General features: G+C 39.8%; 1 protein-coding gene across 2 annotated transcripts in view; it reads right to left on the bottom strand.

The window, feature by feature from the left end:
* Positions 1-3,166: 3,166 nt before the first annotated feature.
* Positions 3,167-27,118, bottom strand: part of POLR3B (RNA polymerase III subunit B) — a 124,834-nt gene continuing 100,882 nt past the window's right edge. Inside the window, exons 24-28 of one of the 2 annotated variants that reach the window (XM_084617906.1) lie at positions 22,037-22,140; positions 20,087-20,253; positions 18,911-19,024; positions 12,072-12,245; positions 3,167-3,737 (exon numbers count right to left, since the gene is read on the bottom strand). In XM_084617906.1, the coding sequence (XP_084474032.1) occupies positions 3,608-3,737; positions 12,072-12,245; positions 18,911-19,024; positions 20,087-20,253; positions 22,037-22,140 (689 nt within the window). In that variant the 3' untranslated portion in view covers positions 3,167-3,607. Of the gene's footprint in view, positions 3,738-12,071; positions 12,246-18,113; positions 18,184-18,910; positions 19,025-20,086; positions 20,254-22,036; positions 22,141-27,118 lie in introns of those variants that run through there. The other variant, XM_084617907.1, reaches the window with a different exon arrangement.

Raw genomic sequence — 27,118 nt, 5'->3', positions numbered from 1 at the left:
CCTAAACATCTTTCAGCACCCTTTTTAATTTTATTTCTTATAATTACACAGCATGATTAGACATTTATGGTATTTTTAAGGGACAGTTTCAAATTCATCCCTGTAGACCCAAACTTCATTTTGCAGTGGAATAATAGACTTAGTTTCCAGCCCAGACTTCTGTAATCAAGTTTAACAATTCTACATTTTTAATACCGTCAAATCCCTTGTATCCTCAAAATAAATGGGATGATTTAAAATGATTTATAGGGTAGGTATCCCAGCTAGCAGCAAAATACATGTTTGCTTGTGCTAGAAAGTGGACTGTGTTCAGCATTTCAGCTGGGAGTCATATTAGTGACCTTCATGTTGAATAGTACTTCTGGTAAAAAGCTTCTCCTGGACACCAAGTAGGAAGAAATAAAGAAGCTGGAATAGAATGAAAACTTTATGGCGCAGTTTCCTAACCACAGTACCCTGTATGAAAGCCCTGAGAGCAAGTATTTGTTTGGAACATTACATCTCCTTCAGTGATTAGACAAAAAGTCATTACATGGCTGTTTTGAGGAAGCCCAGTCATGGCATGGGAGTCATCAGCTGACATTAGAACGGTGTGTGACGGCATTTCACTTTACAAAGGGAAGATCAACTTGCAGAATGCGGCCAGATACAGCATTTCAAATGCCTTTCTGAAGACTGTGTGCGAGTTCCACAGAGCTGCAGGGAGGAGATTCTCAGTTAAAAGTAGGGTAGCAACTTGAGGGGCTTATTTCAAAGCAGAGTTCTTCTGAGGGCCATGGACGGGGATCCTCTGCCCCTGCACCTCTACCCTGAGAAGCATGTCCTAGGAGTTTGTCTATAAATGGTTCTTGAGTTATTTCCTATATTTGCTCTGCAGTGCTGATATCATACATAACACCATCTATCATTCCAAAGTGTCTTCCTAGATCAGTAAATGTAGGTGATCATTCTTAAAACACACGGTGTAAACATAGGTAGTAAAATATTGGATTCAACTGAATTCTACAATCTTATTACTCTCCCACTGTATGAGAGGCAGCTCTGGATGAAAGAAACCTGGATTTGACTTTACCTGGATCAGACGGTGGTAGGTGTTTATTGCTGGGGCACGGTTTTAGTTGAATTGGTGGAGGCAGCATCTATTCTATCTATTGAGATACACCTGCCTATTGCCACAGACTCTTTATAGTCTCTGCATTCTACTGGTTTCAGAGTAACAGCCATGTTAGTCTGTATTCACAAAAAGAAAAGGAGGACTTGTGCCACCTTAGAGACTAACCAATTTATTTGAGCATAAGCTTTCGTGCAATGCTAGCAATTCTCTGATAGCTACTGGGGTCTGTGCTGCCTTTTCTCCCTCATCTTTGGCTACCCATCTTTCCTACCTCTCTTTCCTCTCTAGCACAGGCCTCACAATCATTATCCCATGACTTTGCCGTCTCTAAGCTCAACTGCTGTACCATACTCTTAGGACTACCCTTCAATGTCACCAGAAGCCTGCTTTCTGAATGGGGTAAGCTATTATGAACACATTCCTTTGCTCCTGCTGATCTCTGCTCTGGCTACCTGTTGATTTGCAGATACAATTTTAGATGTTGCTTACAACTTTCAGAGCCCTGAATGGCCTGTAATTCACCCCAGACCATCACAGCAATTAAGACAGGACTAGGCAGCATGAACACCTCAGTCAGACTATATTTTCCAGGACCCAGGCCAGAGCTCTCTGAGGGGAAGGCCCTAGCATTTGAAGCTCACTCCCTCTGGTGGTCCACCAGAGCCTCAATTTGGCAGTCTCTGGGAACAAGGTAGGTGCACTTATTTGGCCAGGGCTTTTCATTCATTTCCCACCCCCTTCTCACAGCCTGGCAGCAGAAAGGTAATTTGGGTAGAGCAGTGGCTCATAAGTTACCCTTTTTGGGGGGCATGTACAATTCTGTACATTCCTTAACTTTTTGTTAATAGCATCTTGTTGTTCAGGTCACAGGTGACTAAAAAACCCCCAACCTTTCCAGGTCCAAATGTTCTTCTCTGAATTATCCAGACTGTTATTACTCTGACTGCAAAGAAAAGAAGAGATCCACCCCCTCATTTGTGAGTCTGATTGCTCAGACTTGGTTCATTAATCAGGACACAAAGCTACTTCTCTAAATGTTTGGGATGCAGCTAAAAATAGCAAGCCAGTTCAGTAGCACCTCATCAGAAAATGTTCAGGACTTATCACTTGTCCCATTCCCCCCCAGAGGCAGAGCCATTTATGCAAGAAAATAAGGAAGACAAGTTTACTGAAATTTCTTGGCTATTTAGGAGGCTGATGGGTCTCTCAAGATCTCCACTATGCAGCTAATGTTACTTTCTTGCTTGTGATCCAGACTGCTCAGCTATTTCTCTCTGATGCACCTTGAAACCCTGATCCAACAATGGCATGCTTAATTTTGACTTCAGTGGGACTATTCGTGTGCTTAAAATTAAGATGTACTTATGTCTTTTGCTGAACCAGGGCCCAAGTGTCTTCAGAGTGTTAATTCCACCCACAGCTTTAGCTCTAGGCCCTGTATCTCATTAACAGAAACATAGCTCTTTTTCCTTCTCTAAATCTTCTTAGGTCACTCATGTCTATCTCTCTGCCAGCGGATGATTGTCCTTTACAGCATATTTTCTAAAGCTTGGTCACGTTTAATTTTAAAATCCCAATTTTTCTTTTAAACAAATCCTGGGAGACTCTCCATTATTAGCTATAGCACTTATATCCTGTTTTTTCAGGCCTTCAACCCTTGGAAGGCAAGCTATTATGTACTAAAATATTACACTCAATAAGAATCAAAATATTAATCTGTCTCTATAAACCAAATTCTGCCCTCGGATGCATGCAATCCACTCTCAAACTTCACTGGAAGTCGTGTATGCCTAGCTGAAGGCAGCATTTGACCTTATATTTGTATTACACCCCACACACATGCATCTTTTCTTTACTTGCTTTCGGAAAATATTGTTCAAAAAGGTTGTATGGAAGTTTTTCAGAAAATGTGTTTAGTCTCGCCAAACTGTTTAAAGATTGTAAATAAATGCTTCAGCGCAATAAATTTAGCAATTTTGACCCTTCAAAGTACTTACCATACCATCTTTTACAACATTAACACTGGGTCATGAAAGCAAAACACAGGCAATATACTTGAAAATGTTTTTATTAGTCTTTCATACACTGTCAGTCTGGAAAAATTAAACTAATACTTAAGCAATATGGATAAACTGCTGTAGTCAATAACCCCTAGGCCCTGATCCAGAGAAGCACTTGCATCCTGAATGCATGATTATCACATACTTAAAAGTTACATGCGTACAGTGCTTTGCTGGATCAGGGCCTTATTTCATAATTGCTATATATCTCATTCATCCAGGCTGCCTGAGTCCCCACCATTTGCTCTTGATGTTCTCTACAGCATAGTCTCCCAGTCAACTTAAAATAGCAAGGGGGGAAATAATAAGGAATTCATCAGCACTCCTCCCTCCCTCCCCCACTCAGTTTTAACAGTCACTCCTTTTCCCAGAAATTCCTTCCAGTTCTGCATACTTTATTTAAAATTTCTTCTTAAATCTTTGTTTTGCAGGCTCATTCATTGTACTTAGCCAATTTTAGCCTGGGTATAATGTTCATAGACTGAAGTTCTTGGAATAATAGTTTACAGGCATATGGAATCCGCAGGGATGAGACATGGCAAGACGACTTGCAGTAATGGCACCTAGGGAAACAACAAAAACAAATTCATTGCAGGTTTATACATAAAGCTCTGCTACAATTATCAAATGGTTCTTGTATCCCACTGCATGTAAAGAATACATTTTCTATGGCCTCCATCTCAGAATGTGCTGAGCACTCTGGCCCTGTTGCAATATGTAAGGATGTGCATATCTGTAAGTCCCTAAATAATCTCATTGAAGCCAACAGGATTACTCATGTGTTTAAAATTAAGCCTGTGCTTTACTGGATTGGGACTGGAGTGCTCAGCATCTTGCAGGACTGAGTGCTATATCCCCCTCACACGCAGGGAATAGAGCCACTCAAGAGACAGCATTACATAGACAGTGGTCAAGCGGATTCAAAATCTAAACATTTGGCTAGTTGTTCAGTTTCCATTCTACTCACTTTCAAAACGGATAGAGCACGGAGAAGGGGCCTTCAACCTTTGTTTTCTCACCTGAGATTTCTCCCATTACCAAAAAGTGTCCCAAATCCATTTATGCTCATTCTTACTAGGCTGAATATTTCTCTCTCCTCCAGCCTCCACAAACAAATAAGCAACCAAAGCAGCGCAGGTTGCAATTAAAATGGGAAATTAGTGAAGCAGCCTTTAAATGTTCCCGCTACTGGTCACTCAGGGTAATAGAATCTTATGATAATTTAGGGAGTTGGTTTTTTTGTTTGGTGTATAATTCTTTTCAGTACATGTGTGTAACTGGGCACTTCAAATAAATTAGAATGAAAATGCCCTGTGTTCAATAGCCTAATATCAGACTACCAAACATTCTACAGATTATCTTTATCTTACATGGAGATAAGAACCAGCAACATAAAATTTAGTATTTACTCCCTCTCACCTTACACATCATATGGAGAATTGGAAACTCTTCCGCAAATATCACATTGCTACTTTCCCATTTCTCATTCTTTGATTCATTTATTATCCATAATATTTTATAAAGTTTAGAAAACAAGCCACTGAGGAAATTCAATCATTCAGGAGTCTGGAATGGGCTATCAATCTTTTCAATCTCTAGATTGAGGTTCAAATCCTGTCTCAGATCATTAGGTCCTAAACTTCCTATTTGATGGCTGTTTGCTTGAAGCTCATTCCGGAAGTCAGTGGGAGTTTTGCCAATGTCCACAATGGTGAGAATCAATGTTTACTCAGTCACTTGATTCTGCTGTCCATGGGCCTGATCCAAAACCCACTGATGTCAATAGCATCAGGCCCAGTGAAGTCAACTGACGCTTCATAAACAAACTCAATAGGAGATGGATATAGTCAAGAGGCAGATCGCGGGCCAAATCTGGACTGCCAGACACTTTTGAATGGACCCCAAAATCTCTATTTACTACTTATCACAATTATTGTTATTGTTTTTATTATTATTTTCTCTGGAGTCTGGACCTTGACTATACCTTAACCAAGAAATCTGGACCTTGACAAAAAAATAATTGGCTACCCGTAGACTTGATTTAAATTAAATTTAGTGATTTTGTATAAAACTACCAGGGTTCCACTCTTGTTGCTATTCAGCATACATTGATTATATATGAAAAAGCATATGAGTTGACCATAACACTAAACAACACAATGATAAATGGATGATAAAATGAACTAATTTGCTACAAGGCCCTCGATTCTGAGAGCCAACACCAAAGTCTGCTGTAGTTATTCCATCAGATCATGCCACTTCTTTCCTGTCCTGATCTATAATAAATAAGGCTACGTTTATGTCATGGAAGTCACAGAAGGTGCGACTTCCAGAGACCTGCTGTGACATTTTCTGCTTCAGCGCCAGGGACTGCAGGACTCTGGAGCTGACAGCCAGTGGGGCCTTGGCAGGATTCCGGGGACAGCAGTGACAAGCAACAGGGGGCCCTCCTCAGGGTTCCAGCGACAGGCGACAGCCACGCAATGTGGGGGGAAGGGGAACACCTCGGGCAAGCGGTTGGGGTGTCCCGTTTTCTCTTTGGGAAATATGGTCACCCTGCAGCTCCCACACTGTGGGCGGAGGGGGGACCCCACAGCTCTCAGCCACCATGGGTGGAGGGTGGACTCCCCTGCAGCTTCCGGCTGTCCTGGACAGAGGGGGAACCCCACAGCTCCCAGCCACCACGGTGCTGGGGGAAACCATGGAGCCGTAGCAGCGAAAGTCACAGACAGGTCACGGCTTCCATGAATTTTTGTTTATTGACCGTGACCTGTCCATGACTTTTAGTAAAAATAACCATGGCAAAATCTTAGCCTTAATAATAAATAATGCTGTTCAGGAGCTACTGGTTTTTCAAGAAATTCAGGGCTGCTCTGCCTCTACACGGTCCATATTTTGGAGTCCTTCATTACCAACTGATCTCTCAGCTAACGGTACAGCAGCATTGACTACAGTACTCCAGTTCAGAGTGAAGAATGGATTCCACTCCACATGATTTGTGAGTTGAACAAAAAGCAGGATTGGTACTTTCTTGACCTGACTGAAGGCAATAATAAGTTAGTTAAAGAGAACCAACTGTTTCCAGAGAATACCTGTTCCACGTGGGCATTATTGTTGCCCGAACCAATAGGCACCGTTATACAATTGGATTGTTGATGATATTTTAAAGAAAACAGAGCTCAATTTTTTTTGCAATAAATCTTTTCCTCATTGTCTGTTTATATTTGTGTGAGAGAAAGTTATGAGAAAAGTGACCATCTTCTGCGGTGGACATAGCAACAATTACAGAAAATGAAGGCAGTTACATGTGCAGCCCCGGAGCTCTCTATAGGGCATGACGTTTCTGCTTCTGGTCATACCCTTGTCCAGTCTGGGATCAGTGCGAGAGGCGGTACAGTGATTTAACAGGATCTTTCTTGGAACTACATGGAAAATGCACCTCATAGCTCAGTGGTGGGCGGGGCAAGTTGAGACTGGCAGACAGACATGATATTGTGGGGAGGAGTGTGGGGTATGTTCTGGCTGGTCACATGTCCTTATCTACCCCAGCATTGGTACAGTACAATCCCATACTGTCAGAGGTCTGCCTACAAAATCTAGATGGAGGGCGTGCATGTTTAGAGATGTGCAGTGCGTAACTCAAGATATGTGCACTTAGAGGGCCAAATTCAGCCCTTGTGTAAACAGACAGCTATTCAGTGCAGTGTAAATTACACTCACACAAAGGCTGAATTTAAACCAGATTTAAATTTAAACATTTTCTGTATCCATAAATTTTCAAATACCCAAAATATTGCACCTGCACAATCTCCCAAAATATTTATGGTCTCCTATGTGTCATGAACATCTTCAGCATAAGAATCAAACCCCGTTTGCTGTATTCATCAGAGCACGGTCATTGAACTCATTGGGACTATGCACAAGAGTAAGGTGAGGAGGACCTGTATTAAATTGGTAACCCACAGTGAATTTTTTTAAAACCTTCACTGGGACACTCTCAGCTGCAGGGGTCCCTCCTCACCCACAGAGGAACCAATCCTGCCACTGAGGGCAGTATGTTGTTACTTCCCTCAGGAAAGTATAACCCAGATGTACCACCCTATATTGGATATACATGTTAGGGGGACATCTTATATGTAACCATTTTTTCCTGGCGACTAGTGCCCTTCCAGTCATCTACAGAACAATGCGTTGCTACAAGCTTTCCCAGAGCAGTGTCTCACTGATGCTTGAGTCTCTGACAAAGGCCAGTTGAGAGGTTCTGAGCTGCTCTAATTACCTAGTTTTTACTGTGTTGCTCATTAGAGGTCACTGACTGCAACTACGAATGGATACAGCTTATTTAGTAGCTGAAACCACCCATTATTGATTATGCTTCCCCACCAGGGAGCTTTTTACAGAATTAGATTGCTTTGAATGTCTGTTCCTCTCTCTGGGAGAAACTCCACCTACAGTTTACAAACTTTAAACTTTGCAACAAAGTTGAACAAAAAGGGTTTGATTAACAAACCCCTAATTTAAAGGGTTAAAAACTCATTTTTTCACCCTCACTGGTCGAAGGATCCATGAGTTATTTTATGGAGCCTTTCTGATTCCCTTCAGCTCTTCCAACACCTTCAAGGACCCATGTTGCAGACATCATCTTTGTTAAGACTGGCCACATCTGCATTGAAGCTGTACAAAGCAGGGCCTTACACAGGTGGAAGGAGTTGCTGTTGAGAAACATAAGGCATTCTCCTTCCACTCAGAAGCAGATTACACTCTCGTCCCATCCTTGCCGGTGGAGCGAGAGCCTGGCTTTGGAAAAAGAGCACTTATCACATGTTCATTAGTCTGGCCCAAATATATATTTTTGGTATCATGACAGAAGTTCAAAGAGTACGCTTGGCACTCACATGCAGAGTAATGCCTGTCTACACAGTTGCTTAACAGGAGAGATTTGAGTCACAAACAATGATTTAGTCTTCTCTCACAGGACTCGACATCAAACTAGAATTTAAACAATTATAAAGTACTAAACAATCCAAATACTGTCTTCTCCTAAGGCCTGACATCTTCAGTAGCCATTGGCTGAGTCATATGACAAAAGCACAACCAGGAATCCAAACAGTTTAAATAACATTAACGGTAAGAAAAGCAACAGGTGGTGTCCTGCTGCTGGGTAGTTCTGCTGTTATTTATAACACTTATATGTTACACGTTTTTTCCCCCACACACATGAATGGGTGCACACTCACGCACACTCGCTCTCTTTAAAAAAAAAAAAAAATCACTGATCATTGAGGGATGTTCAGAGCAGGCTTTATGCTCCTTTCAGGGAATATGGGTGTTTAACAACCTCAATCCTCCGACTATCCACCTAGACTTCAGTTATATGAGCACAAGAGTTGAGGAAAATTAAGAGGTACCCTCTTTTTGGGCATAACACATGTACATCAAATGATAAAAAGAAAGATATTCTGACACTGAGACCGAAAACAGCATCCCATCTCTTTCACATACAAAAGAGCAAGACTTACTTTCAGTCTACTTTCTTGCCCATAACATACGATGAAAAATAGGCAGACAAACTTCCATAGCTTCTAATAACAAAGATGTATTCCTGGCAACCTACTGTATAGCCTTATACCCAGTACACCAAAATCATAGTAGAAAATTAAGGCAACTGGGATCCAAATCCACACCATTAAAAGGTGTTGCATTCCAAACAGTTTTGGCCTCTAATTCCATGTTTTCAGTACTTGAGGAAAATGCAATTAGTCTGCACAGGATAAAGCTTGCACTAGGCTAGAATCCAGGACAACAGTGACAATATAATCTTACCTGCAGAGAAATTTTTTTTTTCCTAAGAAGGTGGCATTCGGTTAGAGGGAGACTGACAGAGGGTCACATTCCAATAAGGAAGCTCCATCCTTACTGGGCTAGTCGCGCTCTGCCTTTCCCCAGCAATCAGTGCATCTTTCTAACATCACCAACAGGTGTACCTTGTCTTGTATTCCCACAGTGAAAGGAAGTACCTATCAGGTTGCTCTGTATAGGAGCCAGCGTGGGAAGGCAAAGCATAAATGGTGGCGATGTGGGAAATTCAGTAATCTGGGGGCGATTCCACAGCCAGAGAAGTACAACAAACAGAAGATGCAGATCATCACTCATCTCCCTATCCCTCTCTTCTGCACTGCAAGACTCGCATGAAATTATGAAGGTTTGAGTCTGTGGCAAACCTGACCTCAACTATTCAGTAATTTATGGCTGGGATTCAGGGGTTGGGGGGTTCAAGGACATTGATACCGCTGATTCTCCCGTTTCGAAAAGGTAAATCACTCATTTATAATATAGATGATATGTGCAATCAGGTCTTTGTCTCTATTCCTGTATCCAGTGGAAGAGCTTTTTCTGTTTCTCTAAAGTTTAGACTTGGAGGGTGATTTTCTAGTAGGGGCTGGAAGTTCTCCAAAGAAAGTAATTTTCCTGTGCCAAGCATAGGGGAGAGTCCAATTCCCTCGTAAATGATTTCTGACCTGCAAAGAGGTAATCCATCAGCTTTACAGGCACCACAAAGACTCAAGGAAAAACCTGAGCCAGCAGGACTCATTAGATAGTCTGAGAACATTTGCTTTTTTAAAAAACAAAAAACGAACAAAACCATACATACAGATCTCTCTATTGTATTGAGATAAATCTCTGTAGTATTAGAACAGTAACGGACATGGTGCCTGATTTTTCCAATGCAGGATGCAAGTAACTCCCACTGTTTTAAATAAAAGAGTCGCTTTTATCCTAGGGCAGGAGAATAGAGCCCCTTGAATTTTACTACTAATGCATTCCTGTGTGCTCTTCATTGTTATTTCCTGTCCACCACTGCCCCTGGAATGGCCACAGGGGCAATCATTAAAACACCTGTACCCCTGGAGCTTACTCTGGTTCCAGAAGAAAATTTGGCCCAGAAACACCAGGAGAGTGGTAAACTTTGTTCTCTAGCAAGGACAAGCACATGGCAATGGGAGATTAAAGCAATACTAACATCTCCAAAAGATCTATGCTGTACTGAATTGCAACAGCATAGATCAGAGATTCAGAGTTGAGCTCAGGCTCTTCCTGGTCCTCCAACCCAAAAGAAAACATTCTCCACTTAGAACAAAACAAATATGCACCCATCTACCCCCGGTTGGTGTGTTAGGTGGAGAAATGGCTTTAGAGGAGAGAATCCTGCTGACTTTGCTCCTGTAAAAGGAAATCAGAAAGTCTATTGCTCATGAGAACAAACAGAAAGTATTAAGGGCTAAAGGGAACTGGAGTAGGTCAGAGAACATAAGTAGAATTACAGTACACACAAAAAACCCCCCCACAGTCTCAGCAACTAAGAACACCATCTACTAACGGTGCCCTTTGTGTGTAGTGTAACTTGCAGAAAAAAATCGTATGGTATTAAAGATTTTTTTTTCTATTCTGTAGTAAAATTAAGTATGAAAGGACACTACACGCTTCTGAAAATCTTACTGAAAAAGAATAGCAGTCCTTCAAAAATATTTATGACTGCATTAGAAATATGTGGTCCTATGTGTCTTTTTTGTAAAAATCTCATCACTCTCCCTTAATAAAGATAAAAGTTAATTGAAGCATGAAACGTGCTAGACTGATCACTTGGAGGACTGACGGCGGCCATTAATTTTCAAAGCTAGCTACAGAACAGGTGCAGTGAGCGGCAGTGCAAGCTTCCCGACAGGACTTAGAGCTTGTCCACTCAGTGAAGCAAAGTGCACCAGAGGGGTGTGATCTGTAGAGCGCTGACATGTTGTGGGTTTAACTGCCCCACGTAGACCCAGCTGGTGTGCTCTAAAAAGGTACCTAGTTCACACTCCTGTAGCTCCATTTCAAGCAGGATGACATTAATCTGAATTGGGTACCATTTAAAGAACTCCAGCTGGGTCTGCACAGGTTGGCTAGAGCACAACATGTTAGAGCGCTACAGATCACACCCTCCGGTTCACTTTGCCCTGCAGGGCAGACAAGCTCTCAGAGACCATTAATTAAGCCCTGGTCTACACTCAAAATTGCACCATTTTAACTAAAGGTGTGATTTTAAACCAATTTGGTTAAATCCATGCAACTGTGTGTGTGGACACTTAAATTAGTTTTAAGTGTCTTCAATTAATTTATCTTAAGCTGGTTTGTACATGACCTAAGCTAATGTGATTTAAGACACAAACCCATCGAAGAGCTTGTCCCCAGTAGGAGAGTTGCAACAACTGAATTAAGTTAGTTGAGTTAAATTGGCACACAAACTCTATGTAGACAAGCCCCTAGAGAATGAGTGAGAGGGCAGTACAGATTCCATGTTAATTCCAACCTTGTCCTGTCCCTCAGACTGCCAAAAGGTACCAACTGTAACTGAGTTTTGGGACATGGATATTTATTCCCACTTTGGGAGATGGACCACAAAGGCCAGATTTTGTTTTGACTTAAACCCTCTGAAACCTCAACTTCAGTTAGGACAGAATTTGGCCCAGAGACTACTTTGTGTGACAGCTGCACTACCAAGTCAGAAGGAACCAGTGCCTTAATAGTGAAAAGCTCTATATCCTGTTACCAATCCCATGACCATTCAGAGTGCATCCCCTTTACACTTACCTGGTCATTGATGTAGATTAATTAAAATGTATGGAAATGTTAACGAAGATTTGCAAAGCACTTTCAAGATAGAAAGCACTACACAAGTGTGAAGTATTATTCTGTAGATGTATTTACTGTGTTAATCAGTTTGCTTCACATAACTTAAAGATTCAATAGCTTTCTTTAAAGTGGACATACAGAACATAAGACTGCATGTGTAAAATAAAAGGAGAAGAGATCAGGATGTAAACCCACTAACAAGAAAACATTAAAATGAGTCAATTTACCAGCCAGAATATCCCAGCAAGCCACACTGTCCACAGACATCCACTTCAAAGGCATCACTTGAAATCATCAGTCTCTCCAGCAAAAGCATGCTGGCTCCATAACCTATTAAACAATCTCGTTCCATTTCTCCAAGACGTAAACCACCATCACGCGATCGACCTTCAGTGGGTTGCCTTTGAAATAAACAATTTAAAGAATATAATAAATATTTCTGGAACATATGTCCTCAAATTTTAGGAATGTATTCCCTAAGGAATAGTACCAATAGGCTTACATTAAAGGTCTACAACCACAGGGCAAATCCTGCAAGCCTTTATTCATGCAAGTAGTCCTTACTCATGCGCGAGTAATATGTAGTAGTTACATGAGTAAGGATTGCAAAATCTAGACCGTAATTCTTTATTTCACAGATTTAGTTGAATAAATGCAAAACACATGAATTTTCATTAGCCAAGAATCCAGTTATAACTACATACATGAATACAAAATTAGTAAACATTATATTTACAGAGCATTCAAAGTACTAAAGTTTTATTATCCAGCTAAATAAAACAGGAGCCAAAACAGATATTGTGTTTTCAATTGGACATATATTCTAGCTAATGGGATCTAGGAAAAAAAACAAAAACTTCACACCTCTGATAAAATTTTAAACAAGTCATTTGATACATGTAGAAATGAAAAAAAACCCTACTGGAAAAATGAGATGTTTGTTTTAATTTGACTTTTTTTTTTTTAAAAGTAAATGTCCTTTTACAAGGTTTTTTTTTTTTTTTTTTTTTAAATTTACTTTCACTTTAAAACGTACATTAAAAGGGAGCACCTATCCTTCAGGTGCCCCTTGACATATTTTAAAAACTGTGTTATACAAACAGCTGTTCCAGGAATCCCTTTTTGCCCAATCTTTAAAATAAGTCATAATACAACAGTTAGAAATATTATGATCTCCCACCAGTGTCCTCTTGGTCTCTCTCAGCTAGGTAAAATACAGGAGGCTTTGCAACAGGCCCAACAGTGTTTGCAAACAAACATCAATAAACTAGGACAATTTGGATCCAGGACAGCAAGTTCCAAAGCTGAAGGGCCCTGGAAGAACATCCAGCCTGCTGCTTCCTCTCTTTTTGTGTGTTCGTAAAAGATTATTAAACTGGAAATAATTTTAAAAAAGCCTTTTCTTAACGTTTATGCAGTTTGTCTAAGCAGAAATGCAAAACATACATAGATTTGTCAGGTCAGTGTTGCCAACTCATGATTTCATCACAAATTTCATGATATTTGGCATTTTACTTATACCCAGCTCCTGAAGACAAGTGATTATTGGAAAATCTCAGCCTTTGTTTGCAAAAATAGGAAGTTTCTGCCCCTTGTGGTTGTGGAGAAATGCTTGAAATGTGATGCCAGTGCACTCTAAAAGGCTCTGAAACCAGAATGCAAATCAAAATGCAAAACTGGCTTTAAAAAAACAAGTTGTTTTTTACATGAATCTCATGATTCTGGAATGTTTTAGGTTGGCAATACTGCAGACTTTGATTCTCACATACTAGCACACTGCACAGCAATACTTGGGTTGCAAACAGCAGTTGAATGACAAAAAAGCAACTTTTAAAAAAACATAATGGAGACATTTAAAAATATCACAATGTATTAAACAAAAGAATGTACATGCATTGCCTAAATTATTACAGTATACCTTTAAGTAATTAAAATATTGTCTATTTTGTCCTGGATAATTTGATAATCAGAAAGTGGTTGCCAGAATATGCCACATGAAATATTTAAAAGAAGATAAAAGGATTTTAAAGGTTTAGGGATGGATACAAAATGACCACTGAAGTCAATAGAAGTTTCTACTTCAATGAGCTATGGATCAAGCCCTTAAACACCAAGGGATAAGAAGAATTGTTTATGGTGGTCCTAAAGTACAGGTTTACCTGGGTGGTGGAGCTGGATATCTGGATCCTTTGCATCACTGGAGTGGCATAAAGCAGCCAGTGTGTACTAGCGAATCAGGCCTGCAACTTTTGTAATATACGTATTTTGTGTATAATAATTCAAATTATTTTATTTCCAGAGTAAAGTTGTAATTTTACAGTGAAAAATGGTTCCAAAAATAAATGGCCTCAATATCTAATTAACCTGCTTAATAACTACAAAAAGTTATCTTAGTTACTAGATTCAATGGATCTTGTCAAGGTTTAAATTGTATTTACTTTTCGAAGAAGTCTTTCCTTTTTTGTGTCACCACCTTGGGAACATAAAGCTAATCTGTTTGCAATTCAAATTTGTCCTTCCATTCATGTAACTGGTTTCATTTTCTTCCTTGTTGTGACAATAGGAGGAATCTGTTTACAGTTTAACATCCTAGTTCTCACACACACACACACACACACACACACACACGGATGGTGGCATGTTCATTGCTCAGACACTGCTTTAATGACTGATCCTGGAGCTTATCCAGCAAGGCTGTGAGGGCCAGATTTTGAAAGGTATCTGAATAAAGATGCACCTCAAGATGCACATAGGCACCTAAGCGCTTTTGAAAATCTCACTAGGCACTTATCTGCATCTTTTATGTGCCTACCTACCTTTGAAAATCTGTCTCGGAGAACCTACGACTCCCCTTCCAGTCAATGAAATAATGAGATTCTGGAAAAGCTATGTGCACTCTTTCCTTTCTAGTCCTTAAAAAGCTGTAGTCTTTAAAGATACAGAGCAAAGCACCGAAGTCCCCCATTTTCAAAACTTGCACAGATGCCTACGTTTCACTGAAAGTCAATGGGACTTCGGTGCTTTAGAAAATTTTACCCAGAGAGTGGGGTTTTCAAAACCTCCTAAGTAAGCTAGCAGCACAAGGCGTACATGCCGTCAATGGGACTTGTTCTCCTCACTCACTGAGGTGCTTTGAAATTTCCCCTCCCCTTTAAGCGTTATTTAATATTATAAAATATAATATTTATAAAGGGTTTGCGTGTTCTCTCTCTTTCACCCATCCAGCCACCCCGGCTGTTGTCCCTCCTTTCTGCATTCTAAACAGAGGTTCAAGAGACCCAAACATGGAAGCTTTAAAAACAGAAAACATTTCAAATGTCAAAAAACAAAAAGAGAAACACAAATAAAACCAGAAAGCACCAGGAGCACTGAAAGTAAAAGAACCACATCCTTAAACGAAAAAAGAAAAGGAGGACTTGTGGCTACAGCCGTAGCTCATGAAAGCTTATGCTCAAATAAATATGTTGGTCTCTAAGGTGCCACAAGTCCTCCTTTTCTTTTTGCGGATACAGACTAACACGGCTGCTACTCTGAAACCTATTCTTAAATGAAAAACTGGGGCCAGTTGATCCTGATATTGTTTATTTAACTATTACCGTTAGAACCAGAATAATCAAGCAGTTAACTCCAATGTTTATTTACTTAAAAAACTCAACCCAAATCAGCAATTTAATGGCACTATTCGGCATTATCCAGAAGACTGAGTTCAATTTCTTGCCCTGTTTCTTGCTTCCTAGGCCAGCAGAGGAAAAGGTACTTAACCCCTGGGGATGAAAGTATGTCTCACTCTGCTCAACAGTGATCCCCCTCATTCCTGTTAAACAACAGTGCTAGCTGGCTGAATCACTGGACCTCAAGGGTGGGGATGTTATCCAAAGGACCTTCATATCTCTGACAGGAAGAGAGGGGACACTGCTCCAAGGCCTTGGGGATTGGAGGGCAACATTGACCAGTATTACCAAATTATTTTCTTACAATGCACTATGAAACCGGCATGTCTGATTATTTCAAAATGCAAGCAGGCAACAAGCCAGGACTGAGTTATTCATTCTGATAATTGTGTGTGTGCGCGTGCGTACGCACAAGAGGAGAAAATAACCCACAGAGGAGCCAACACCGATTTCCTACATAGAACAGTAAATGTAGTTACGTATATACAGAGCTGACTGGGCAATAGAATTCTAGCTTCCTCTTTTATGCTGCCTGTGAGCTTTATTTGGGGCCTTTGGCACCCGTTTATGTCTCAGGGGTGGAGACCCAGGAACCCCAAACATTTGCCATAGAGCAGAGAGGACAGGATGAGGTTAAAATTAGGTACACTGCCTAACCCGCAAAGCCTTTATATTCATACACCAGCTGCTGTCAGGTCTCTCTCTTTGCAGTGACATTTTGCTGCCACAGACACAGCTTTCTGAAACGGACCAATTTAGTCTAACAGCGGAGAAAGGGTCTGATTCCGAGTCAACTTCGCTCCTCTGGCACAATGGAGCTTTCTATGATCAGGGTGAAGCTGACTTGTGCAGGAGACAGGGCTTTCTCAGGGGCCACTCAGACCGTCAAAAGAACTCCCTCAAGAACTAAGGGCCTCCCCACCTGCTGTTCTATCGGCAAGGTGCACTTCTGTAACCTTGCCTTCTCTATCAGAAACACATAGCTCTTTTGGTCTCTCTCGCTCTCTCTTTTTTTTTTAACCAAACAAACACTAAAACAAGACACTCCCCTGCACACACACCTCTCCCTGGGGAAAGGGCAAGAGGACAGATATCTGACAGATGTTAGTCATGTTGCTTAATGCTATACTGGAAGTCCCTCAGATACTACAATGATGGTGTAAAAACCTATACAGAACAGAATAGCAGATTAAATTCAGATGCAAGATGATACACATTAGAAGAAATAAATATTAGACTACCCATATATATATTGACAGGTTCTACCTTAACTGAATGCTCATGGAAAAAAATTCTAGATATCAAGGAGATAAATGAACACATCTGCTCAACGCATAGCAATAGTAAAAAAGCAAAAACTGATGTTTAAGGCAATGAGGCTGGACAGATGTCTGTGGACATCACTTAATCTGCTGAATCTTTAGTACTAGTGATGCTCAAGAACGAAAGAAGCCAGCTTTGAATCTCAGATCCCAGGTGGAGTTTTCCACAGTTGTAAAGAGATAGTTTTACAAAGCAAAACTAAGCACATTTGATATGGAAATGATTGAGACAATAACCAGTGAACCCCACAATGAAATGTCATCTTTATAAGAGTCATATTCAAAAGAGTCACATTTTAAGATACAGTTAGTCCACTTTGTCCTCTGTAAAATGCAATGGATGAAGAAACGAACACGAAAGTCTGGAACTTATTCTCTTAGTGGAGGTGATGGTAATAAGAAAGGATGAATTAGTGGAGAAAAACAGTTTTAAGACCGGTGGTCATGAGGCAGCTTAAATAGAACAATCCACTAGCTTCCTCAAAGGCAAGGGGAAAGCCAGATAAAAGCAGACAGGGACTATTATGCAGGTATGTGAGGGTAGGTTATAAAAGGGGACAGTGATCAATTGCTGTCATTCGTTAACAAGAACGGATCATAGGTAATGGTGCTAAGATTTAGATGGGGCATATAAGTACCAAGATAACACTAGTTAGGTAAATAGGGTTCCAGAAGAGATTTTGGAATCATCTGCACTAGTGATATTCAAGACTAGATTGGACAACCAACTGTCTCATGGGATTTAGGGATCATGCAAGCAATCCTGCTATGATGCAGAGGAATGGACAAAGTAATCCACCAGAGGTCACTTCCAAGCAAAGTGATTCAGTGATATAAGGTTTGATAAGCCAAAAGGATCCATCAACTTGAAGGCAGCATGAGCAGCCATATCGACTACAGCTGAAGGGGATGAGTCTTTGTTTGGCCTCAAGGGCAAGAAGCCAGATAAATCCAATGAAAGCAGAAGATTTCAGAGTCCTTGAGTGTGTAGATGGAGGTATTAAATCTCTGGAAGCATATCACATTACATACATGCTTTTTCAAGCACACCCTCTGACTCCTAAACTTGAAACTAAAGACACCAATATTGATCCTTTTTGCTCCTGATGTAGCGGGGTAGTGTAGGCTTGGCCATGTTTATTCAAGGGGAAAGCCAGATGAAAGCAAACATGACTGCAGACAAGAGAATTCATATTTAGTGCAATGATAACCACATCACGGGAACTGAGGAAGCTTTATCAGATCTTTAATGAAACAGCTGAAAATGGAGACTTACCATAGGTTTCTTTGTAAGTTCTGACACTGATGAATTGCAGGGTGTGCTGAAATTGCCAACAAGCACCATGCTGAATAAGAACAGAAAGGTCACTGATTGGTAAATGCCATCTTGGAGTGTATCTCTTTCTTGACCATACCACAGGGATTGAGGTTGGGTGGGAGGGGGAAGGAGACAGCATTGCAGATGCTGTATTTTGGGGATGTGTGTATACCATTTCAATGGGTGTTTACATTCAATTGTAGCCAATCCATTCATTTCATATTAAAGGGCAAAAGTTAGTGTCACAATATTAATTGTACTATGTAAAAATCCCAGTGACTGCTGCAAGATCAAAGGAAGTTTTTTCTTCCATTCACACACTGTGTTGTGAGAACACTGCAGTTAAATCAAAAACAGAAGAAGAAAAAAGCTCTTTAAATGCCAGTGAGGACAAACAAAAAGGGACAGCAATGCTTTTAAATAACCCCATAGGTCTACGTATCTGTTATGTTAAAAACATCACCCAGTGATTCACAATGTCTACATTTCCCCAGATGCAACAGAATGAGTTAAGAACAGAGTAGAAGCCTCAACTTGAATTGTATGAAGCACTCTTTGGATCTGCAAACTAACTTCCTCCTATCACGGTTTCACAAGAGTTTTGTTATTTTCCCCAATTAATATTAAACAAGGAACATCAAATATGTTAAACACTAAGAGACAAAACACCTTAATCTTTTATCTGCTTAGGTTTAGTGAACCTAGCACATTTCTGATTACGCAGCAAGTACTCTGCACACATTCTTCAACAATACCTGGTAAGGACAGCTCTAGGGCCTCGAGCTCTGGCATGCATCTTATCCAACACCATATGCTTTAGTTTCTGGTAATACACAGGACCAAAATAGATATATGCTTCCAAGGGTTCGCTAAAGGAATAAAAACAATAAACATAATCTTCTTGGTCAGCTCATTTTTACCCTAAGATATGAAACAGTTTACTAGACAGGAAAAGCGGCAAAGCCATTTGAAATAACCCAGGAGCCATGAATTATTTAAAAAAAATGCATTTGGACTTTTAGGACAATCTGCAATGGAGTCATGAATAAAGTTCTAGAGAATAGTTTGGGAGTGCTTCCTCATAACAGTACAGTGTATTACTGTACATTCATGTGGAGAACAAGGCTCTGAATCTGCAACTGATAGCAGAGGGGCAGACTGCTGTGCCTGTGCAGAGCCCATCTGACTTCAGTGAGGCTGTGTGGGTGCATTTCACCCAGGTGCTACCAGTTGCAAGCTAAGACTCACTGTCTGAGAGAAGTTGAACTGTGATTTAAGATATTATTTACATCACTTAATTTGTATCATTCATATAGCTTATGTTATCAACAGAAAGAAATGCATGCAGAATGTATACCTAATTTAGGGATCAAGGAGTAAACAGGGCACTTATATCTAGGTATCTCTTGCATGCATTTATATTCTAATTGCCTTGCCAACTACCTTATTCCATATGTTGATTATCCTTTCCATTGAATACATTTGATTTGTTTCTGGAGGAGTGGAGGGAGGTGGGGGAGACTTGGAGGAACAGTGAAAAAGCAAGAAAGTGGGATTAAGACACCTTTTTAAAAGGGCAAGCATGTTGGACCATATGGGTTTTTCCTGTTCCTAAACTATCTCATGTACTTTGAGCTCCTTGTCTCGGAAGACAGTCTTATCAACACAGCAGGAAGTTACAGAACAGACAACTATGTAAGATTGAATCACTGTATAATCAGCAAAAAAAGCACACAGATACAGCCCAAGGAACAGACACCTGCCTCCAATTCCATATTTTACAGTACTATTATAGTAAACGTGACATTGCAAATAAATACTCAAACAGCACATAAAATTGCTGTCCATTTTTTAAAAAAGAAAATTACTTAAAAATTGCTCTTTCCTCACTCCTACTCTGAAATGCCTAAAATTTTGCAGCAGATTCTTACCCAGTGATGCCAGATGTTACGTAGTCCTTCCCTAAGTAGTTATACCCATGGCGAATGAGATCTTCACACACATCCTTAACTTTACTACCTCCAAAAGCTGTTCCATAGTGAAATCTGCCATCTAGGACACCAGCTTTCCCTGCCAAGAGCTCAATTAATTTTCCCACCTGTGCAATGGAAAACATGAGAAGTTATAAAAGGAAGAGTACTTCCTTGATATACATGTTACACCTCTGAAACACCTCCTCAAGTTTTAAAATTTGGCATCTTAATGCAGGACTGACAATTCACTGGCATACGGAGGGCAAGACTTGCAAATTCACTGTCACCTGGCTCATCCTCCTCATCACATTTGGAAGGTGAACAGGACCGCTGATCTAGTCCCCACTACCAGAGAACCAAGGACGTTAAAGTGTCGGAGATCAGTAGCAGGAGTAGAGGAGAGAAAGACAGTGGTGAGAAAAAAAAGAAAACATAGAAGGTAAAAACCAACAAGGGAGAAAGGCTGAATAAAGGGCCAGATGATAGCCTGACTAGCATGGCAGTGCAAGGGCATAACAGGGTGCAAAGCACTCTCATATGTCTATGTACCAGCTACTTTCATCATGGACAGTACCACATATGGGGAAGTAGGCTCTGGAGAGCTTATACTTCCCCCACCCAGCTGGATGGAGTCTTGGCTCTGCCCCCAGTATGTTCAGTGACACAGCTATGCTGGCATGTTAGGGAAAATATGCTGTGCCTGGCATAGACTCAAAGGTTACATCCTGCCTGGAGCAGTAGGGAGACCGGACGTGAGATTGTGATTGGGAGCTCTCATGAGTCACAATCTCCCCCTCAGCTGTTCCTTATGCTGGGCAGATTGGAATGTCACAGTCTCGCTGAAAAGGATGAATGTCCTGAAGAAAAAGTATGTATTAGAGAAACAAACACTGAAAGTCAATGAAAAATATTTTGAAGATTAACAAGAGATGAAAAGGCACATGAGCTAGAAGAGATGCATCATGGTACTGAAGGGAAAGTGAACTGAATAGGAAGAGCGATAGAATAAAACAAGGGAGCAGTAAGATTATATTTTATAGGAAGCTGGCTTCCAATTCAGGATCTATTATTTCATGGTGGTTTAAGCAGTTTCTTGCCGAAAACAAATTTGGAATCTGAAGTTTTCCTTGGTTTCTTTTTCAAAAGTTGACCAATGCACCAATTTTTCTCCCATGCATTAACAGACACAAAATCTGAGCTTTAAAAAATGGGTATCTTATTTTCATTCCTTTTTGTTAAATAGTTCAATGAAAACCATTTATTTTACAGTTAGTCAAATACTTTATTAGGCCTCAATCCTATAAACACTTTAGCACCCAGTTAAACTTTACTGTGTGAACAGTCCCCAGTACATAAGTGTTTAGACTGGATTACAATGATTTGAATAAATCCAAGTTTACCAACCCATTAGTGACAGAGTCAGAACTATTAATGTTAACCTTGTGTTTCTCTCTCTCTCGATCTCTTTTGAAGCACACTGATGAAGGCCAGAAGAATAGATAGGTAAACTTCCCTTGGAATGAAGAAAGATGATGTATAGCTTGGACAGCACACGTTAAAACGGTGTTAAGGGAAGGATAGTATCCTCTCTCTCTCAAATGACTGAATCACTTGTATGGTGTTTTGCTTTCCTACAAATCTTAGGCACAGCACCTCATGTGTGGGATGTCCAGAAACTATATCACCGTTTATTTTATATATCATATTTAGATATCTTATGACATATACAAAGCAGCCCACTGAAGAATCCCTGGACAGACACCATGGGACATAATGAAGACTGGAAGAACATCTTAAATGCAATGCTGCATCTTGTTGTCCAACTGTCACACCTTGTTCACTGTGGTTAATCTACTTCACTCTCCTTTTCTGGGACAGTGTCTTTTTAATCAAAACATAATTACTAACCGTCATACGCGATGGGAAGCCATGAGGATTCATAATGATATCTGGACAGATTCCTGTATCACAAAATGGCATGTCCTCCTGAGGTACTATCAGCCCACACACCCCTAGAGAAGAGAAAATATTTCAATTCACAAAAAGTGAGACAACATCAGGACTGATATTACCAAGCTTTCTTACTATTCAGCCCCTCCGCTCTCTTTTTCTCACGGGTCAGTTTTTAGCAAGAATAAATTCCATAACAACGACAGTCCACACCATCCAAAACAGTGAACTTAACATGCATACATAATAACTTCAGTGGTAATAATTTGCTCATTCACTCAAATAAGGCACTCAGATAAGAAAATATTGGTTACATTTTTCAAAAGTGACTAAAGATGTTGGGCACTTAACTTGTGACACCTTAAAAAGGACCTAATTTTCAGAGTGGCTGCTGCATGCTTTCTGAAAATCAGACCGCTTTAAGATGTCTTGCTGGGCTCCAAAAATCACTAGTCTTTTTTTTCTAAATCTTGGCCAACATGCATGAATAAACCTTTTGACTGAAGTCATGCCTTTGAGAAAACTGACCCAAAATAATGTGTTTTCTGTTGGTACTTATTTATTGAGCAAAAGACTGTGTACTTGGAACCTTCTGAAACCAAGGAAAACACGATCAAGTTCCAGACACCTAACAGTTTGTTAGACAGATATGGACCCCTCTGTGCATTAAAAAAAAAAGTTTCCAAAAATGTCAGTCATGATAGTTTAAAGATCATAGGTGGGGGTAAGCAGGTACAAATTCTAAAAGCTAGTCAGAAGTGTGAACCCCATTCAAATTGGTTTAAAATACTTTATAAACCTTTCCTCCCCAACCCTGAACGTTGTTCCCATACCTAATTTGACAGATTAAAAGACCACCACTTTACACGGCATACAGACTGATGTTGCATCTCAAATCAGGTGCTAAAATGCAAGCACTAAAAACCCTATTCCTTTGAAACAAGTCTAGTGTTTCAGTCAATCTTTTCCAGAAGCCCTCAGAGTGGAAAGAATCTGCAATCTATTTGAGATCAGCCTGGTGCAACTGCCAGAGCACACTTTGGTCGGAAAAGTCCTAGGCTGGAGGGGGCTGAGCAAAGACTGAGGGTGCTGGTTACATCCCTAAAAAGGCATCCCCCAACCAGCCAGTTCACAGAGGGATATTGGCGTCTGCTCAGGAGGGAGCTCCTCATCCACTGTCCAAACAAGACAGGGATAGGTGCATGGGACAGTAGTTAATAGAATGAGAATGGTAAGTAGGGGGGAGGGGGAAAAGGGGAAGACAACTGGAGCTTTTGTATTTTTATGTTTAGTTTGTAATCTAGTACAGACTAATTTTCACTATCTCTTTGCAACAAATCGTTAACAATCCTTTCCCCAGAAAGACGTGATCATTTGGTGAAAGCAGATTAGAACATAAGAGTTTTTATTAAATCTTCTGCATACTGCACATTCCCCCCCTCCCAAATATTTATGGATATATAAAATTGTGAGTTTTGCCAATTCCCTTTCACTTCTAATGTTTTCATAGATTGCATGTGGACTAAGGGCACCTGTAAGCCAAAAATTCAATTTTAGCTAACTTAAAATTACTTGAGGCTCTGAAAACCCTTTAATATGCCAAGACGGTTCCCATAGCAGACAGCCTCTGTGTTGTTTGTTTTGTGTGAAAGTAAATGATAAAAGATCCATGAAATCGACACAGAAAGGCAGAACAGCAGAAAGAACTGAGGGCTCTCCATCATAGCGGCTTCTACCCTCTGCTGACTTGTATAACAATGGAATCTACACATCCAACTGCAGATCTAACACAGCTGTGCATTTCATTAGATGAAGAGCACTAGTGACACAAGTAAATAATTAACTTATTCTGGTCCGCTGACTGTGCTTATGAGACCAGTCATAGCTGACAGATTTTAATACAAGTTAACACAAAGAGAGCATAATGAGCTTAGAAGTTAAAACAAAATATTTAGACAGAATCTGATGATCTGAAACTGAGTAGGCCATTTTTAAAGTCCCTATTTCAAAAAGAAGTTCTAAATCTTAATTCTAAATCCAGATTTTAATTTTTTTTTTAAAAAGTTACAACATTATAGATCATGTACATCTATATTTGCCGAACACGACTGAAGATATTTTCCTACCCCAAATTTTAAGACCATCTCACACAAGATATTTTCATCTCTGGGAAATAATCCCTAGAAACTTTATCGATTTTTAAAAAATCTTGATGGTCTGTATATTGCATTAATTTAACAATGTTAATGATGTATTTAATTTCAAAAACAATATTCTCAGGACCTTGGAAAAGCACAGAACACAAAATTCATCATACAGAAAATATGTTGACATTAAACACACTATTTACAGGTTCATATTTTAAGCCCCAGATTCCATGCCCCAACTCAAACAGAATTCTTGACCCATTGTTTACAGCACAACATCTACTGGTGAAAAGCAAACACACATTGCAGGGTTAAAATCCGGGGGGGGGGGGAGAGGGAAGAGGGGGACGGGACAGACAACAACCACACACCCAAACAGGCAAATTAGCTTTACCCAGTGTAGCCTTTCAGCAATGAAAAATAAAATGAAATCATCCTTCACAATAGCAACATCACTTTGAAATTGGATAATAGAGCATTGCCCCCAAAATGTAGAATATAAAACAACCTCAGGATTTGAAGAGCTTTCCCTGTCCAAGTATGAACTGAAATTCACTTTAACTACTGATTTTTTACCATGCCCATCTACAGAAGAAGAACACACACTCAAAACTAGGGTATAAACTTCCTCTGTGGCATTAAAAAAAGAAATAAAATAGTTTTTCCTGAATTCCCTATTCAACATACTTAGGGAGCTAATAGTTTTGCTCATCACCTCAAAACGTTTTTCTCCATCACATATATATTTTAATGTATACCTCAGAGTCTCATGTAATGTTACCTTCCCCCCCTTTAAATGCCCCATCTCTTGTGAGAGATGTAGTCAGACTGATTACTTAAAAATGCCATACTGTTATGGGCCACATTCTGCCCTCACCGACACATGTTTCAGTTCTCATATTGGGGACAGAGCTGAACATCTATAAATAGTTCAGGAAATAATTCTACATGTGTTCTTCTACATGGGGTGAAAGTTGTTTTTTGATTTAAAAAATGCGTGGACTTACGTTAGGCTCATATTCGTAAGCAGGCAGATTGCCAGATGCTTTCTAGGGCTCTGCCTATTCATTCAACTTAAAAAAACAAAAACAAAACCCCCTTTTAATTCTAGAACACACTTTTGCAAGGAATTTATTGTCAAGCTGACACATACTATAATTAATTTCTTTTAAAAAAAGATTACTGAAACCGTCTTTTTTCCAAATATTTCAATATAGATTTTATAAACTGAACCAATAGCATTTTAAAAAAATCCAGTTAATGAGAAGTACTCTAGTGCTTTGCAAAACAGCAGCCAAATCAATCAAATCTTTTCAAGCAACTTTTCTTCCGAACAGAAGATAACTAGGAGCTGTTCTTCAACTGGTGCCATACTGTGTTCAGATATGGGACAATTTCCTGACTACACATTGGCACCACCCTGCAAAGGGATCCATGTGGGCATAAATGTCAATCTGTATGGAATCCCACACTGTTCATGGAGTAGGGTCTGACAATGGGGATCTCTTTGCAAGATCTGGGTCTTGAAGACACCTTGATCTCTTCACTTTTTTTATTGAGAGATTTTACTTTTCCACCTGCAGAGACTCAAAACTCTAGAGTTTGTGTCCCTTACATGTTGCTGTCCTTGCTTGCTAGCAGGTGTGAATTTATCACTCTAAAACACACTGTTTAACAATCAAAAATATCCAGCAGTAGGCGTTAAGTCTCGTTCACAAGCCACCATACGGATACTTTCCATAACTAAAACACACACTCACAAATGAAAAAAGTCAAAACAACCTACTATGTAAAAGCCTAATTATTATCAACAGGTGGCACATTGGAGAGCAAAGGGGACTAACTTAAATGAACAGAAGTGGCAGCAGCATTACTACTAATTTCTGCTGGAGAGGTGAGAAGAAGCCCACTACTGGATGAACTTGTTTAGCTCCTTTACTCTTATGTGGTTAGAAAAATAACCTTAATTCCTTAATAGGTGCACTCCGGAGTTTTCAGTACTAGATGTGTCCAGTGACAGAGTACATACTGGAATTGAAGGGATTGGCTAAACTTCCAATAAGAAGGCTATTTTCAAATACAATTGCCGTTTTATAGTTACAAAGTATTTTGGGGGAGAACAGATTTATAGACAAATCTGCAAACCAATATATGTTTGGTATATTAGCAGGTATGTTTGCTTCAAATTTATCTAATTAGCCATCATGTTTATTACACAACTATATATACACACACAACTTCGGGGGGGCTGGGGGGGAAGAGCGCTAAATCATATTAGCTTTCTTCAACAGCTGAATCGTTTACAGATCGATCATATCACTTGCTACATCCCATTTGACATAGGATAGAAAGAAGAACAGAATTAAAATTAACAGATAAATAATGCATAAGTAAACTTGATTAGCTCGCTTATTAAAAACATCACTCTAAATGAGAGGAGGCGCTAGAAGACAATACAGTTTGTACACGGCTTTCCCATGAGCTGCTGAATGGCTTGATGCGATAAATTTGCATAGTCTGAAGCACACAAAGAGCTGATTAATTGAAACCCTTACAATGCTTCTGGAAGCAGCTATTGTAAAACAATAACCATAGGAACTTTACAAAATACACATGGCTGAATGAGTCAAGAGCTTAATAAAATGTGTGTTCAGGATACACTATAGCGGAATAAGAGATTTTTATTTTGTGCCATAAAATGCGAAACCAGCCTAATTTCAAAGGTTCAGTTGGGGATTTACTGAAAAAGGTCAGAAGGTTACCTGTTTGCTGTAATTTAGTTCTTAAAACAGCAAGTTACGCTTAAACAATCAGGAGCTCTAACGGAAGTTCTATGGGATTTCATTTTCTTACACTTAACTTTTGAACATAAAAATATGGCAAAAAAAAAAAA

The sequence above is a fragment of the Lepidochelys olivacea genome, assembly GCF_965140295.1.
Source record: "Lepidochelys olivacea isolate rLepOli2 genome assembly, chromosome: 1".
Classification (NCBI taxonomy): domain Eukaryota; kingdom Metazoa; phylum Chordata; order Testudines; family Cheloniidae; genus Lepidochelys; species Lepidochelys olivacea.
Note: the sequence above shows the minus strand (reverse complement) of the source record. Positions and strands in the feature narration are given on the sequence as shown.